At 44.7% G+C, this 14765-nt stretch overlaps 2 protein-coding genes across 3 annotated transcripts; one reads left to right on the top strand and one right to left on the bottom strand.

Annotated features, from left to right (window-relative positions):
- The first annotated feature begins 99 nt into the window (after nucleotides 1–99).
- Nucleotides 100–11005, top strand: eef1db (eukaryotic translation elongation factor 1 delta b (guanine nucleotide exchange protein)). The gene is made up of 8 exons (XM_080002212.1): nucleotides 100–206; nucleotides 6064–6181; nucleotides 6353–6424; nucleotides 7865–7949; nucleotides 8180–8283; nucleotides 8539–8745; nucleotides 8872–9066; nucleotides 10870–11005. The coding sequence occupies exons 2-8, from the start codon at nucleotides 6068–6070 to the stop codon at nucleotides 10906–10908; spliced, it is 816 nt and encodes a 271-aa protein (XP_079858338.1). The 5' UTR covers nucleotides 100–206; nucleotides 6064–6067; the 3' UTR covers nucleotides 10909–11005.
- Nucleotides 11006–11071: 66 nt separating this feature from the next.
- Nucleotides 11072–14624, bottom strand: LOC307232484 (tripartite motif-containing protein 16-like protein). 2 transcript variants are annotated; one of them, XM_080003512.1, is made up of 9 exons: nucleotides 14493–14624; nucleotides 13443–13881; nucleotides 13215–13310; nucleotides 12865–13098; nucleotides 12618–12777; nucleotides 12464–12511; nucleotides 12313–12363; nucleotides 11774–12012; nucleotides 11072–11646 (listed from the first exon to the last, which is right to left on the bottom strand). In XM_080003512.1, the coding sequence occupies exons 2-9, from the start codon at nucleotides 13830–13832 to the stop codon at nucleotides 11347–11349; spliced, it is 1518 nt and encodes a 505-aa protein (XP_079859638.1). In that variant the 5' UTR covers nucleotides 13833–13881; nucleotides 14493–14624; the 3' UTR covers nucleotides 11072–11346. The 2 variants fall into 2 exon arrangements, with proteins under 2 accessions (XP_079859638.1, XP_079859639.1); XM_080003513.1 differs by lacking the exon at nucleotides 14493–14624 and having other exon boundaries at nucleotides 13443–14486.
- Nucleotides 14625–14765: the final 141 nt, after the last annotated feature.

A 14765-nucleotide genomic window follows, 5' to 3' on the forward strand; every position in this document is an offset into this window, starting at 1 on the left:
ATACAAGCAATTTAAAATTACATCTAAAATAACAATTTAAAAAAAAAAAAAGGGTAAAATCTTGAGATGAATCACAGCTTCAGCTCCCCTCCCCCAGACCTCACATCCACGCAGTCGCCTCCTTTCCTTCCTTCTTCCTTCTTATTATCGGCGCTGCCGGAGAAGCACGTCCCGCTCTGGTCCAGCCTCCAGCCGAAATAACACCCGTAAGTACCAGCAACCCTCAGTGACAAGCCCTGGTGGCGTCGCGTCTGCGTGGGTGCCATTTATTTCGGGGGGAATTTTGCTCCGCCGGTTCAGACCTCAACCTCGCAGATCGGTTTCAGCGAGGCGGCCACCCCGTGGTGGCTAACATGTGCTAGCCAGAGCTAACGCTCGGTGAACCGAAACGAAGCGGCCAGCTAGCACGTTAGCATGGACCACAGCGATGCCATGCCGGTGTTCAAGGCAGGCGTTGATATATTCAAATTGTTTGAAATAATTCGGGTGCAATTTTTTTTTTTTTTTTTTGCCACGATATTAATTGAACTGTCGTATGAGGCGCGTCGCGTCGGGTTGCTCTAGTTGATATCTGCTGGTGTTAAAAGCAATACGCACTTAACTGCGGAGGCGGAAAATCCCGGTTCGGCGAGTTCAAAAAGCTCCATTCCGGGATTTCGAGTCAACCAAAACGGATTCGCTGATTAGCGTCGAGCGAGGGGTCCGACTGCCGAGGAGCTGGGCTGATCAGCGCAGGGGCTGAAGCAAAAACACGGTGGGAATATGGCTCTTTTTTTTTTTTTTTTTCTGGACCCGGAGTCCTCCATCCCTGCTCGAAAGGAGACGAGAGGAGAGCTGTGAAGGTGCAGTGCGTGGAGCTTACTGGCATCTAGCTGCGAGGCTGCAGATCACATCCAACTGAACGGGTTTCGCGGCGGTGCAACACGGCGGCCTCCGTGGAGCGGTGGCCGCGAATTCCCCCCCCAAAAAACCCGCAAGACCGTCTCTAGAGCCAGAGTTTGGTTTGTCAATTCTTGGCTACTGTAGAAGAAACATGGCGGTGCAAAATGGCGGCCTCCGTAAAGCGTACCCACTCCCTATGTAGATACAAACGGTTCACTCTATGGTAAGGCCAACACAACGATTCTTATTTTCATGGGATTATACACAAATTAAAACATACCTGTGAATATTACATATCATTTCTGCCAAGCCGTTCTGTACATTTGACATACTGCACTTTGAAGCGTAGCAGAGCCCAACCTCTGATGCGAGTTCAAGTTCAAGAGAATATTTGTCACATACATATACATACAGTCATACATATATGCAGTGAAATGTCATGACACCCGGTGATTACGCACAATAAGCTCTATAAGCTCTAAAAATACTAAAATGTGCATAATCGACACGAGGTGCTCGCGCAGGCGGCCGCAAGGGGCGGCGAGTTGCCGGGCGTTGGGGTCCAGTCCCTTCCACCAAGGTTCATTGTTCTCTTAAACGTGATGCCTAAGATCTAAATCAACGATTGAAAGCACCAAACAACTCACTGACTCACACTGAACCCAATGGGGGGGATTTTAAGGCTAGTCATCGGTGGTCCCCGCGCTGAATCGGCAGATTAAAACAGCATGCAGAGAAATTTTCACCACAATTTCAATAAAACTTTTACAGAGAGTCAGCGTGAAATGTAATGCACATCATCGCAACCTCTCCACTGCACTGTCTCTCTACCGAAAAACTGTTTCCTTCTATAGGGTCATTTCTGATTCCATGTTACAATTGGGATATTGCTTGAAATGAAATCCCCTCAAGCATAAGAATAGTTGAATACAAAAATGAATAACGGAGTGAGTTCTAAAGTAAAATAAAGGGACAGTTAGAAAATATATGTTTTAATTATTTCCTTGCCTTGCAAACAAGTTGATAAAATACATTAAAATACATTTATTTTACTCAACAATTTATCACTTACTGGATCTAACGCTTTACAAATGTTCTTGCTTTCTCTGTAATAGACAGCTTCTCTTTTAATTTAATTTAATTTTTTATTTTTTTGAAATCATGCTTTCAGAATTGGACAAGTGAGTGATCTTCATTTAACTGACTTAATTGTGTAATCGCTCCCAATACTTGTATTTCAAATGTTAATTGTATGCATTTGCAAAGAGGTGATTTATTTCTCTCTCATTGGTTTGCGGCTCAATGGATTAAAAGAGCGCGTTGCGCATTTGGCTTTGGAACTAGTTTGTCTTGAACACTTAAACTAAGCAAGGTGAGTCAACAGATTTGCAACCTGCCTGAAATAATCTTTCTGGAAAGGTAGGGAATGGGTTCCCTAAAATTTGTCAATTTGTCCTGGCGCCAATATATTGGACATAGCAGTGGATTTATATTTTTAATGTGATATAAAATAGTTATACATGAACTTCCCTTACTTTGCGACAATATGATCAGGGAATTCATTTCCTCCATTCCAGTGGGAAACTATAAAAGCATGCCATCGTCGTCCTTCATCCGTGGCAGAAGAATACCTCCATACTCTGTTGGCTATGCTTACGTTTTAGATGCACTTGCATGACTGCTCTTGTTTTTGATTTCTTTCTTTTTTTGATAAGATGTAGTCACAGAGTCTCTTTTACCATTGGAACATGTGAACAAAACAGGTTATGAACATAAAGGAATATATATTGTCTTCAATTTAAGGTTATTTTATATTGATTAGATGCTGGTATTTAATCATGTCACCAGTAATTATAGTGGATTGACTAGATTCTACATTTTTTGTCATTGGAGGAAATATTTTTCCCTATATTTCCAGTATTTTTACTAAGTAATTCAAAGTGGAATCTAAATGGCTGTAAATCTCTCCAATCTTTTCCTTTTTAGCCATATGTAATCATCTTCTGACATTTCATCAGTAGTGGGCAATGCTGTGACGATACTTGATATCAAAATTATAATCTTTTTCCTTTTTGCATTTTCTGGTTTATTTTAAATCTATAGTGTTTATTTACTGTGCATTAAATATTTGTTATGCTTGCATAGTGCACATAATTATGCCATTCTTTCCCCTTATAATAGTAAAGCACTTCTTCATCAGATATTTAGTATCCCACAAAACTCCCAGACACAAGTTAATTTTACAATGTCTACTGCAGACTACATTAGTCCTGATTTAGCTGTTGCAGGCAAAAAAAAAGTTTTACATCGACGACACAGGGCCAACAGGCTGCCTAGGTATTTTCATTGCACTTGAGCTAGTTATATACCCTCAACTCTCTGATCCATGTAATCTGTGTGTCCCCATCCGTTCTTTTCTCCAAATTCTGTATTTAAATCTCTTATTCATTTTGAGCTCCATGTTTATTGTTGGCAAAGTCATGTGAAAAAATAACCCATGTGTTGCCTTTGTTTGCTCGAGGCCGTGGGGTGTTTGGGTCCCGCCAAGGAGGGAGGATCTTGTAATGTGTCTGAGACCCATCAAACACACCATTACGTCCACAAGATAACAAATGGCAAGCGCAATACAGCGATGTAGCCTGAACCTGGCACTAATGCCTAGAATACACTAAAATATTTTTTTTCCCAAGATCAGAAAATCCAAAGGTCCTTTGTCCTAAGGGTCGTTGAGAGCGTGCTCCCATCACCCGTGGTTGTTTGTGATGCTCCGAAATTACTGTGATCACAAATCAACAATTTATATATCTAAGTCGTATGTCTTGGCTCCTACAGTATAGTGTGTGTGCTATGCAATGAGTGTAGGCTGCATGACATAGAGGCAACAAGCCCCACTGGGATTTTGATTAAATGGGTTCAATGATGTTGAAATAATTCCAAGATGTGTTATCCCCCTGTGATCTACTCGTCCTTGCCTAATCCTATAGTGTGTGCAGTGCTGGGAATTGGGGAAAAAGTATTTACATTTTTTATCCTTTGATTTAAGGAGTCTTTTAAAAGTCTTTTGGTGTATCCCTGCCATAACTTATTAACTAACTGCCAAGTCACTGCTGTTCTAAATGTTCTAAACATTGTGTGTTGAAGTCATACCATAAATGGTTTGGATTAAATCAATTTCAGTAACACTACTTTCTTAATTACTACTTTTTTTTTTATCAAATGCTTTGCAATACTCATCTGCATGTCATTCCAGATTTGTATGTTCTTTTTTATAGGTTTCTTTTCTGCTTGCCACATTATCTTTTCTTGGAATGGTTCATTGACTCTTGTCTACATTGCAGCATCATTCTATTTTCTCTAGCTAAATCATTTTTCTATTAGGTTCATTTACTGACTGAACTTAATTGTAGCACAGTGTAATGCATCAGTCCTTGCATGTCTGTGAACCCTCTTGACTCTGTAACTAATCCAAGAGCCTGTCCCTGTTATTCTCTTTCTCTGCACGGATCAAACCCGATGTTTCAGAAGAACCCAGCGTGCGCTGCAATGGATCATTCTGAGCATGATCTTTCTCCCAGCCACTGCCACATGGATCGGTCCACTGACACAACAGTGGGAGGGAGGAACAAAACAGACTCGAGTCAAAGAAATGGTGAAAGAGTGTCATCTTCCCCAGAGAGTGAAAGCCAGAATGGAGACGGAAAACGCACCGGGAAAACCCGACGTCGTCGAAAGCGTGCGTCGCACCCGGAGACTCGGTCTGAGCCGAAGACTCTGGGAAAGGTCAAGGACGAAGAGGGACTGGGCCAGGGGACCGACCAGCCCCCTGAGCCCTGCACAGTTCTGCTCGGCTTGCAATCAGAGAATAATTCTGTGTGGTTTGAGCGCAGCATCTACGAGCAAGCTGAGAGCCACTATCAGCGCTGGCTGGCACGGTCCATCAGTGGGTCCGCCCAACCCAACGGATCGGGTCTAGTGCCAACCAACCACCCCGCCCCTCAGCCGCCTGTGCCCCCCTCTTCCTCGGGGCCAACCTCCCGCCAGCCCCAGGCACCGCGGCGCTCTTGTAACGGGTTTCTGCCGCCGACCCTTCCAAACTCGTTGAACCTCCCTTCCCTGCCCAACCAGCCTATTGTGCCCGTGACCCCTGATGAGGGATATCAGTCCCAAGCTCCAACTCCCGCTACTCCTAACCAGCAAGCACCAGCTACACCAACCAACCGTCAGCCAATCAACGGCCTGCCCCGCATCTCGGCGGAGCTGCTTAGAGATGTGTGGCTGGAGAAACCGCTGTATGACCGTGCGGAGGCGGCCTTCTATCAACACCTCTATGGCAATGCTGCCAAACGGACCGGCTCTCATAACACCTCCAGAAGTAGTGACCATCCCCAAAGTCTTGTGGAAGAAGAAGAAGAAGAAGAAGAAGAAGAGGAGGAGGAAGAAGAGGCAGCAGTTAAGGAAAAACATGTTGTCCCGCAGGGCAAAGCAGAGGTCTTCCATGCCCTTCACCCCATCCAGGAAGAAGATGAGCCTTCCGAGGTCATCGAAGAGCCACAGCTGTCTGCGGCAGGGGTGAGCTTCTTCCTTCACCCAGACAGCGAGCGGGTGTGGCTGGACAAGTGGCGCTACGATGCTGCGGAGAGCCGTCTCCATTGTCGCTGTGGAGAGAAAGCCGTAATGCCGGTGGCTCGGAGGCCAGGCACTAAGGCATCATCTGTGGCCTCGAGCAGCCGTCTGAGGGACAAGTATGACCCAGCCCTGGATAACTGAGCAACTCCTAGCATTTCAATTCCTCTCAATGCTTTCAGTATTGTCTTCTCTTTTGTGTTGAATTTATTTTGTTTTCTTTTTTTTTGTATTTGATGGAAGTGGTTCACATTGTTTTTCCTTGGTTGTCTTTTCCTATTTATTTTTTGTGTTTATTTGGTGTGCATGATTGTATTATGTTTTGTTGGTTCTGAGGTTTCATTAAACAATTGCTTTGTGTTTGTTTCTAGCCAAACAATAAATGGATAGAATGATGTTAGATTCGTCAGGAAGTAAAATCCTGATCTGACAGCATGCACGAGTCAATAGTTTACCTCCAAAGTGTATTTCCGTATTTTAAGTAGTAGCAGCGCAATCTCTTATTTTCTCAAGTCTTTCTCAAATATAGCTTTGTTATCGTCCCTCTGTCCTGTGTAGGACCATGAGTGCAATGGACTTCCTGGCCCAGGAGAAAATTTGGTTTGAGAAACCTCACTATGATGAGGCAGAGAGGCGTTTCTATGAGCACACGAACGGCCCTCCACAACCAACACAGGTATCTACACTGTTCTAGCCTCTATTTAACTACACTGCATCATACATCAGTTTTTGTTTTTTTTCTGCTTCGCAAGGACACATATGAAGGCCACCTCATTTGAAATGCATTCGTCAAAATAAATTATGTTGACTGTACAAGACGTGTTTGACTTGTTTTATGTTGTTTCAGGATGTTGGAGCCAACAGTATTCTGCAAGACATTGCACGAGCAAGAGAAAACATCCAAAAGTCTCTAGCAGGAGTGGGTATCTCATTCGCCTTTTTTAATTACCTGCCTACATATCTCACCTTCATCTATTCATCGTTTCCTCGCTCTAGCCTGTATGTTAATGTGTAGTGGTCACTCATTTTAACATTTATGCGGACACATTGCAATTGCTTTCCCAAGTCCCCAGCTCAATTACAGCTTTCCCACCCGGACTGGTTTTAGCAATGTCTTTCCATGCCGCCATTTTTATGAATCAACCTGGCACTTTCCAATGCTGGCTCAGTAGAATGGATCACGTCATTGCTTACAACAACTGTGGCTCTTAGAGGTGCATGTCATTTGTAAGGCTTTTTGCTGAGGTAGATTGAGTTCCTCGTTTCTTCCCTGCGTTCTAAGTCCAGTGGCCGTTTAATGCTCGTGCCGAGAGAGGTAGGGCTTTGAGTGGATTCATAGAAATTTTTTTTTTTTGTATGCTGGATTTAACTAGTGATCTCTAATTGCATGGTTGCTTTCATGAATGGGATCCTTATTACTACCAACTGCCCCCACCCCCCGGTGCATGTGGTTCATTCCCTCACTCTTTGCCTTCCCAAATATTTTTTTTCTGTTCCTGAAATCCCCACTAGCTGAAGACTACTTTGTGTAACAGAGGGTCTGGTCAACCTCCCCTGAGCCACCAATCCCAGCCCGTAAGTCCCACCCTGCCTCGTGTGCCACTGGATCCTCTTCTGAAGGAGCAAACAAGAGTCGCAGCTCGGTTCCGTTGCTTGGAATTGCACCCTTACCCACTCATTGGTGACCTCGGCCATTTGTGACTCTCTACACACAAATGGCTCTCAATAATGTGACTAAAGACTCACAAATGGTCCGCTAGTAAGTGCGGCCCAAAGCACACGCTGGCCCCCTCCATGAAATGATCACCTCTTTAACTTGTCTCCGTGGTGCGGGGCCCGCTTTCTAGGCCTGGTTTTAAAGAGAGCGGCCTATCAGGTTTGGTCATTTCGGTTGCATTTGAAAAACCCCTGTTTCCAAACTCTGAAGACGCTATCTTGGCTCCCCGTTGACTCGAGGTAACATGAGATAGGAAAATGCGCACTGTGAAATTGAGGTGGATTGCTTGCAGATATACAAGATAGAGAGACGGACTAATGCATAAATGTAACATGCTCACATTAGTCACTGGGTTCCTCCATGCTCAAACGTTGACGCATCTAGCGATAAGGCAGGAGTCTCTCGGTCTGTCTGTACGTCCTTCGATTATGTCGGCAACCGTTCATCCGATCTACTTCACACTTGGCGGGTGTATCACAGGGGACACAAGGACATGTGGTGTGGCATTTGGTGTAATCTGGAAACGCGACACGTGTGTGCAGTATCTTTTAAGGGCTTTGGAAGTGCAGTCCAGGTGTTCCCCCATGACTATGTGAGATACACTCTCTAATACGCTCGTTATTTTGTGCATCCTTTCTGTAGAGCGCCAACACTGGAGCAGGTGACCAAGGGGAGCTGGTTTCCCGGATCAAGAGCTTGGAGCTTGAGAACCAGAGTCTACACAAAGGTACGGTGACTACTTCAATGGTCTGAATGTTTTCGTTCCACTTTAAATTTCTCGGGCTTCTCTTTGGTACTTTGTTTTACACCAGCTATTTCATTTTGGATTCTAAACATTGATTTACAATATGGTCATCAAAACAGAAGCGTGTGTTTGGAGGAAGTTAAACCTGGATTTAACGACTCTAAACTTTGGATGCACTCGTTTAACACACACATCTCTCCTCCTGTTTTTAGTCGTGGATGACTTGAGGTCAGCACTTTGCAAACTGGAATGTCGAGTGTGTGTTCTAGAGAAATCACCGGCCGCAGCTCCAACTCCTGCTGCCCCCTACACAAATGTGAGTCCCATTATTTCTCCCTCAAAGGCCAAATGTTTCTTTATTCAAGTCACATCCTTCTATAAAGTCTACAGAATGTCACCTTTTTTAAATGGGAGGAAAAAAAACATTGTAGAAGGTGTTGCCATAAGTTGATTGGATATCTGATTGAGAGTGACAGTAGAGCCCTTCCCATCTACATTCAGATTTTTCTTTGAGCAGAAGGTCCCTGCCAATTTGTGTGTGCACTGTCAACTCTAATGAAAATCTGTTCAGGGAACCTCATCCAAGCAACATAAGGCCAGCGCACCGGAGGAGGAGGAGGAAGATGATGATGATGACGACATAGACTTGTTCGGTAGCGATGAGGATGACTCTGAGGCAGAACGACTCAAAGAGAAGAGGTTGAAGGAGTATGCAGAGAAGAAGGCAAAGAAGCCCGCCCTCATTGCCAAGTCGTCCATCTTATTGGACGTCAAGCCTGTAAGTCAACCTCCTCTTTAAAAACTAACAACAGGATAAAACCGCTTCCTCTGTGGGGTTCAAATCCAGTTTGTGCTTCACAGTAGTTGTAACCTTTCATCTCATCCCTTGCAACCCCCTTTCCAGTGGGATGATGAAACGGACATGGCAAAGCTCGAGGAGTGTGTACGCTCGGTGCAGGTTGACGGCTTATTATGGGGTGCGTCCAAGCTGATCCTGGTGGGCTATGGCATCAAGAAGCTACAGATCAACTGCGTTGTGGAGGATGACAAAGTGGGAACGGACCTGTTGGAAGAGGAGATCACCAAGTTTGAAGACTATGTGAGTAGGAAAAGAATACAGTATGGTGTAACAGGCTCATTGTTTTCCGTTATTGTCCCACTTGTACCAGTTGGGTGATCTGAACAAAATAGACTTGTTCACTACTTGTATACATCCTGTCCAAGTGGTCTTTGCAGAAAATAGCTGTTCATATACAGTGGGGCAAAAAAGTATTTAGTCAGCCACCAATTGTGCAAGTTCTCCCACTTAAAAAGATGAGAGGCCTGTCATTTTCATCACAGGTACACTTCGACTATGAGAGACAGAATGGGGGGAAAGAATCCAGGAAATCACATTGTAGGATTTTTAATGAATTAATTGGTAAATTCCTCGGTAAAATAAGTATTTGGTCACCTACAAACAAGCAAGATTTCTGGCTTTCACAGACCTGTAACTTTTACTTTAAGAGGCTTCTCTGTCCTCCACTCCTTACCTGTATTAATGGCACCTGTTTGAACTCGTTATCAGTATAAAAGACACCTGTCCACAACCTCAAACAGTCACACTCCAAACTCCACTATGGCCAAGACCAAAGAGCTGTCAAAGGACACCAGAAACAAAACTGTAGACCTGCACCAGGCTGGGAAGACTGAATCTGCAATGGGTAAGCAGCTTGTTGTGAAGAAATCAACTGTGGGAGCAATTATTTGAAAATGGAAGACATACAAGACCACTGATAATCTCCCTCGATCTGGGGCTCCACACAAGATCTCAACCCGTGGGGTCAAAATGATCACAAGAACGGTGAGCAAACATCCCAGAACCACACGGGGGGACCTAGTGAATGAGCTGGGACCAAAGTAACAAAGGCTACCATCAGTAACACACTACGCCGCCAGGGACTCAAATCCTGCAATGCCAGACGTGTCCCCCTGCTTAAGCCAGTACATGTCCAGGCCCGTCTGAAGTTTGCTAGAGAGCATTTGGATGATCCAGAAGAGGATTGGGAGAATGTCATATGGTCAGATGAAACCAAAATAGAACTTTTTGGTAAAAACTCAACTTGTCGTGTTTGGAGGAGAAAGAAAGCTGAGTTGCATCCAAAGAACACCATACCTACTGTGAAGCATGGGGGTGGAAACATCATGCTTTGGGGCTGTTTTCTGCAAAGGGACCAGGACGACTGATCCGTGTAAAGGAAAGAATGAATGGGGCCATGTATCGTGAGATTTTGAGTGAAAACCTCCTTCCATCAGCAAGGGCATTGAAGATGAAACGTGGGTCTTTCAGCATGACAATGATCCCAAACACACCGCCCGGGCAACGAAGGAGTGACTTCGTAAGAAGCACTTCAAGGTCCTGGAGTGGCCTAGCCAGTCTCCAGATCTCAACCCCATAGAAAATCTTTGGAGGGAGTTGAAATTCTGTGTTGCCCAGCGACAGCCCCAAAACATCACTGCTCTAGAGGAGATCTGCATGGAGGAATGGGCCAAAATACCAGCAAGTGTGTGAAAACCTTTGTGAAGACTTACAAAAAACGTTTGACCTGTCATTGCAAACAAAGGGTATATAACAAAGTATTGAGATGAACTTTTGTTATTGACCAAATACTTATTTTCCACCATAATTTGCAAATAAATTCTTTAAAAATCCGACAATGTGATTTCCTGGATTCTTTCCCCCCATTCTGTCTCTCATAGTCGAAGTGTACCTATGATAAAAATAACAGGCCTCTCATCTTTTTAAGTGGGAGAACTTGCACAATTGGTGGCTGACTAAATACTTTTTTGCCCCACTGTATATATTTTTTTTTAATCAAGACTTCCAATCAAATTAATCTTGTTCTCTCTTCCCCCGTTTCAGGTCCAGAGTGTAGATGTTGCAGCTTTCAACAAGATCTGATTGGAGCATGTGTTGTCCCCCTCGTCCTTCGCTGGCCCTGGTTTTCTCTGTTGATTGTGTCAAACGGCTAATGTTGAATAAAAACTGTTGCACTCCATCCTGTTTCGTATATTTAAACGTATATGAATGTATGTAAATATAGGTTAAAAAAAAAAAATTGTAGACTCATCAGGCATATTTTATGTTTTCAAAAAGTATCAGACTACATGTTTAAAGGCATTTCATCCTGACATGTAATAGCATCTACTCTAATGACAAATTGCCATTACATTAAATGTCTCAAGTAAGCACGTTTGTGGCATGCCGTGTGTCATATAGGCAGTGTATCATGTTATAGTGAAACAAATGCAGTATAATATCTGAGTAACATTGTCCAGATCTAGAGGTTAGTACATGGAATAACTAGGAGGGGATGCTGTATGCTGATCCAAGTGTCCTTCAGCAATTGGAACAAAAGACGATGCTAGATAGCGCTCCAAGCCACACCGCAGGATGGAGGGGTGCCCTGAAGGTGGTCTCCACCTTGTGTAGAAGGTGGACTCCATCAGAGGTCACGGTATAGAAGCACAGCACCCCTGCCCCATGGTCCAGGTACACACCGATCCTCTGGGACTTGGCGCTGGGATCCGCCATCACAAGCCGAGCCTCGTTGTCATGGCAGTACATTAAAGAAGACTCACTACAGCGGAGGCTCCATGAGACAGAGTTGTTTCCCAGCCCACACTCGTTGGATGATCCCTGAGGATGTGATCAAAGAAAACAATGTGGTACCATTTTAAAAAGGCATCAGTCATCAGCAATGACTAAACATGCAAAGTACTGTGTGCAAGCGGGGTGTGCGAAGCAAACAAAAAAAACCAAGCACCTTCCTTGAAATGCTTGCATAGGCCACCCCCAGTGCCACCTGCTGGCCTTCCCACACGGCCTCCCAGTAGCTGCGGCCATCCAGGCCCTCTCTGCACAGCGCCTGGCCCCAGGAGTCAAAGCGATCCGGGTGGTCTGGGTACGGCTGTATCCCTCCATCTCGACGGACCATGCGGTTCCCTTCTGTCAGCAGAAGCTCCTTGTGCGCAGTGAACGGGTCCAGGGACAGGGGGCAGGAGCCTGGTGGAAAACAGAATCTTCAACTGCTTGAATAACTACTATGTTGACGGCATGAGAGAGAGATGGCTAGAAAGATACTTTATTCATCTCCAGAGAGGTGGCAGTGTTTACAGCTCACATCAAAACAATAGACAATCAGTAAGTAATATGAATAAAAAACTGATCAAATATAAAATATTTGGCAATAATAAATTGTACATAGTAAATATGCTGTGTGGAATATATACAAGGGTAGAAAACCAAATTACAATAATGGGAACGATGGGAAAGATGGGACTTATTGAGGCCAATATGACTCACATCGAAGGAGCTCCTCTCGGTTATCCACAATGGAGTGATGATCGTGTGTGGCTGCGAAATGTAGAAAAAGTTATTCACTATTATAATATTTTTAAATATTGATACCGACTGGTAAGAAGTCATGTCATATTAATTAAACCAAAATACTTGCCTGGTAAGGGCTTGGGTCTGGCTACGCGAAGAAGCTCTACATTCTTAACTGCGATCAAAGGAAAATAAATGTAGAATTACTAAAATGTTCTGAGTGAGACAGGGTCGACTGGAGCTGAAACCAAACCAACGGTGGGAAACAAAGCCTCACTGACCTACACGGGCGATGTTTGAGAACTCTTTCTGCCACAAGCTCTGTATCTGCTCTTTCAGGTCAGAGATGGCGTTCCTCACGGGCCCAAAAGAGATGTTTGAATTGATGGCCAGGAAGTTGGCTTCTCGCGGAGAGTCCGTACTGCCGTACGTTTCGCACATCTACTGGGAGAGACGAAGTCACAGCAGAGTCAACACTATGTCACAATGACAGATGTGTGGTCTTCACCCCCCTCCACTTCACTTCACCTGTTCGATTGGTCCCGGGTCCTGTGCGTGTGGATGTTTCTCCAGCGCTGCCTCTCTCCGCCTCAGCTCTGAGATCTCCTGTTCCAGACGCCGCATCTGGCCCTCGCCTCGGGTGACCTCCGCCTTCTCATGGTCCCTGATCAGCGCCTTTGTCTTGGACCTGCAGCGCTCCAGGAACTCCAGCAGGTCGGAGAAGATCCTGCCGCTGTCCTTCGCCGCCGCTTTGGCGAGATGCTGGGGAAGGTGTTGGAAAATGTGTAAAAAAACACGTCTGGATTGTTGAGAACTAGATGATCTTCCGTAGTGGCACTTTAAGACCAAAAATATGTCAGTATGATTTCCTTTCTTACAGTGAAGGACTTAAGAGTTAGTTTCATCTGCTGCAGCTCCGACTCCTTCTCCGTGATCAGGTGCGCCAGCTGTCTCCTTGTGATCCCCGACAGCCTCTAGAGAAGGACGTCACAAACCACAGGGCTCAATGTGAAAGCTTCAATGAGTCTTATCTAGAAACGATCGTTTGAGTAGACGAATTTAGAAGAGAGAAACCACCGATGAATTGCATCGGTGTTGGTCTTTACCGCTTCATCATTCCTCTCAAGGTGGAACGAAGACACATCGAATACTGCGTGTTCGAAGCCTCTTTCCGCTGACAGTCCCGTCATCTGGTGATAAGGTGGTGGTGGTGGTGGTGGTGGTGGTGCTGAGGGACCGTTGCTCAGACTCGCGGTGCCGAACCTTTCCAGCATCTGTGCCATGAGGGTGTTTCTGCCCAGCGCAGGCCGGGGACTGAAGGTGGCCCGGCACTGGGGACAGCTGCAGGCCGCCCCGCTGCTACCGTCCCAGTAGTCTCTCAGGCAGCACATGCAGTAGCTGTGTCCACAGGGAACGGTGACTGGATCCTTGAGGAGCTGGCCGCAGATGGAGCAGCTGAACTGGGCGTCGACCGAGCCGGGCGGAGATAGAGACATCGCTGCTGTAGGTGATCACGATAGATACTGTATAGACAGACAGACATGCCTGTGCAGACGGACAGACAGATAGAGAGATATTCATATTATAGATATTATAGATATATTGATAGATAGACAGATACATAGATAGATACTTCATTCATCGTCCCCGGATGGAAAATGCAGTGTGGAAGCAGCTCACATCTCACATAGACAATAACAAAGTAATCAATAGAAAAAAATTGCAATACACCTAAAAATGAACAATAAGTCTCTGTATCAACATTACACTCAAAAGAAGGAAATTGTGCAAGTTTGCACGCACGCAGACACACATGTATGTATGTATGTATATATATATATATATATAACTATAACAACATCTGTACATATACTGTGTAATGCTACTTAATAAAGTCTTCTCATCACTGCTATATCGACCATTTGATAACACGATTCGTTCTTTAATAATGATCCACCTCACAGGGGCTGCACCAGTTTACATCAACCCAGCGTAACAACACTGCTGAGTCTGGGTGTATTGTCGATCACCCTTTCCGCCTTCACCTTTCCTTCCGTGGTGTATAACCAAGTGTAAAACAATACGTCTCCCGATAAACATTCTTATCATACTATGGCAAGAATATACAACAATTTCACTGCGACAATAACACAAACCTCGACCGTCTCCTCCGCGGGGCGTGGTCACAGAGGCACTTCCGCTGACACGTTTCAGATGAAAAGACAGCGAAATGGATTTTGATTTTTTATTTTATTTATATTTTGAATCGGATCAACTGTGGATCGTAGTCGGTTAATCGGTGTAAAAAAAAAGTGCGCAACTATTAAACAAGATAATGAAAAATAAAATCCAAAATATGCAGCAATAACTGGCGCATCACAACTTTTGTTCAGGCTGTTGCAGAGAAGGGGTTTAATGATGCAGACGCA

Source organism: Zeus faber (assembly GCF_960531495.2).
Source record: "Zeus faber genome assembly, chromosome: 1".
In the NCBI taxonomy this organism is placed as follows: domain Eukaryota; kingdom Metazoa; phylum Chordata; class Actinopteri; order Zeiformes; family Zeidae; genus Zeus; species Zeus faber.

Bases quoted from the DNA above. Each gene is read 5' to 3' on its own strand.
- eef1db (XM_080002212.1), top strand. From the start codon at position 6,068: ATGAGTGCAATGGACTTCCTGGCCCAGGAGAAAATTTGGTTTGAGAAA. The intron at 6,425-7,864 runs GTGGGTATCTCA...TCCTTTCTGTAG, and splicing joins TCCAAAAGTCTCTAGCAGGA to AGCGCCAACACTGGAGCAGG. The intron at 8,746-8,871 runs GTAAGTCAACCT...CCCCCTTTCCAG, and splicing joins TCTTATTGGACGTCAAGCCT to TGGGATGATGAAACGGACAT.
- LOC307232484 (XM_080003512.1), bottom strand. From the start codon at position 13,832: ATGTCTCTATCTCCGCCCGGCTCGGTCGACGCCCAGTTCAGCTGCTCC. The intron at 13,311-13,442 runs GTAAAGACCAAC...GTCCTTCTCTAG, and splicing joins TTGAGAGGAATGATGAAGCG to AGGCTGTCGGGGATCACAAG. The intron at 12,364-12,463 runs GCAAGTATTTTG...TACATTTCGCAG, and splicing joins CAGACCCAAGCCCTTACCAG to CCACACACGATCATCACTCC.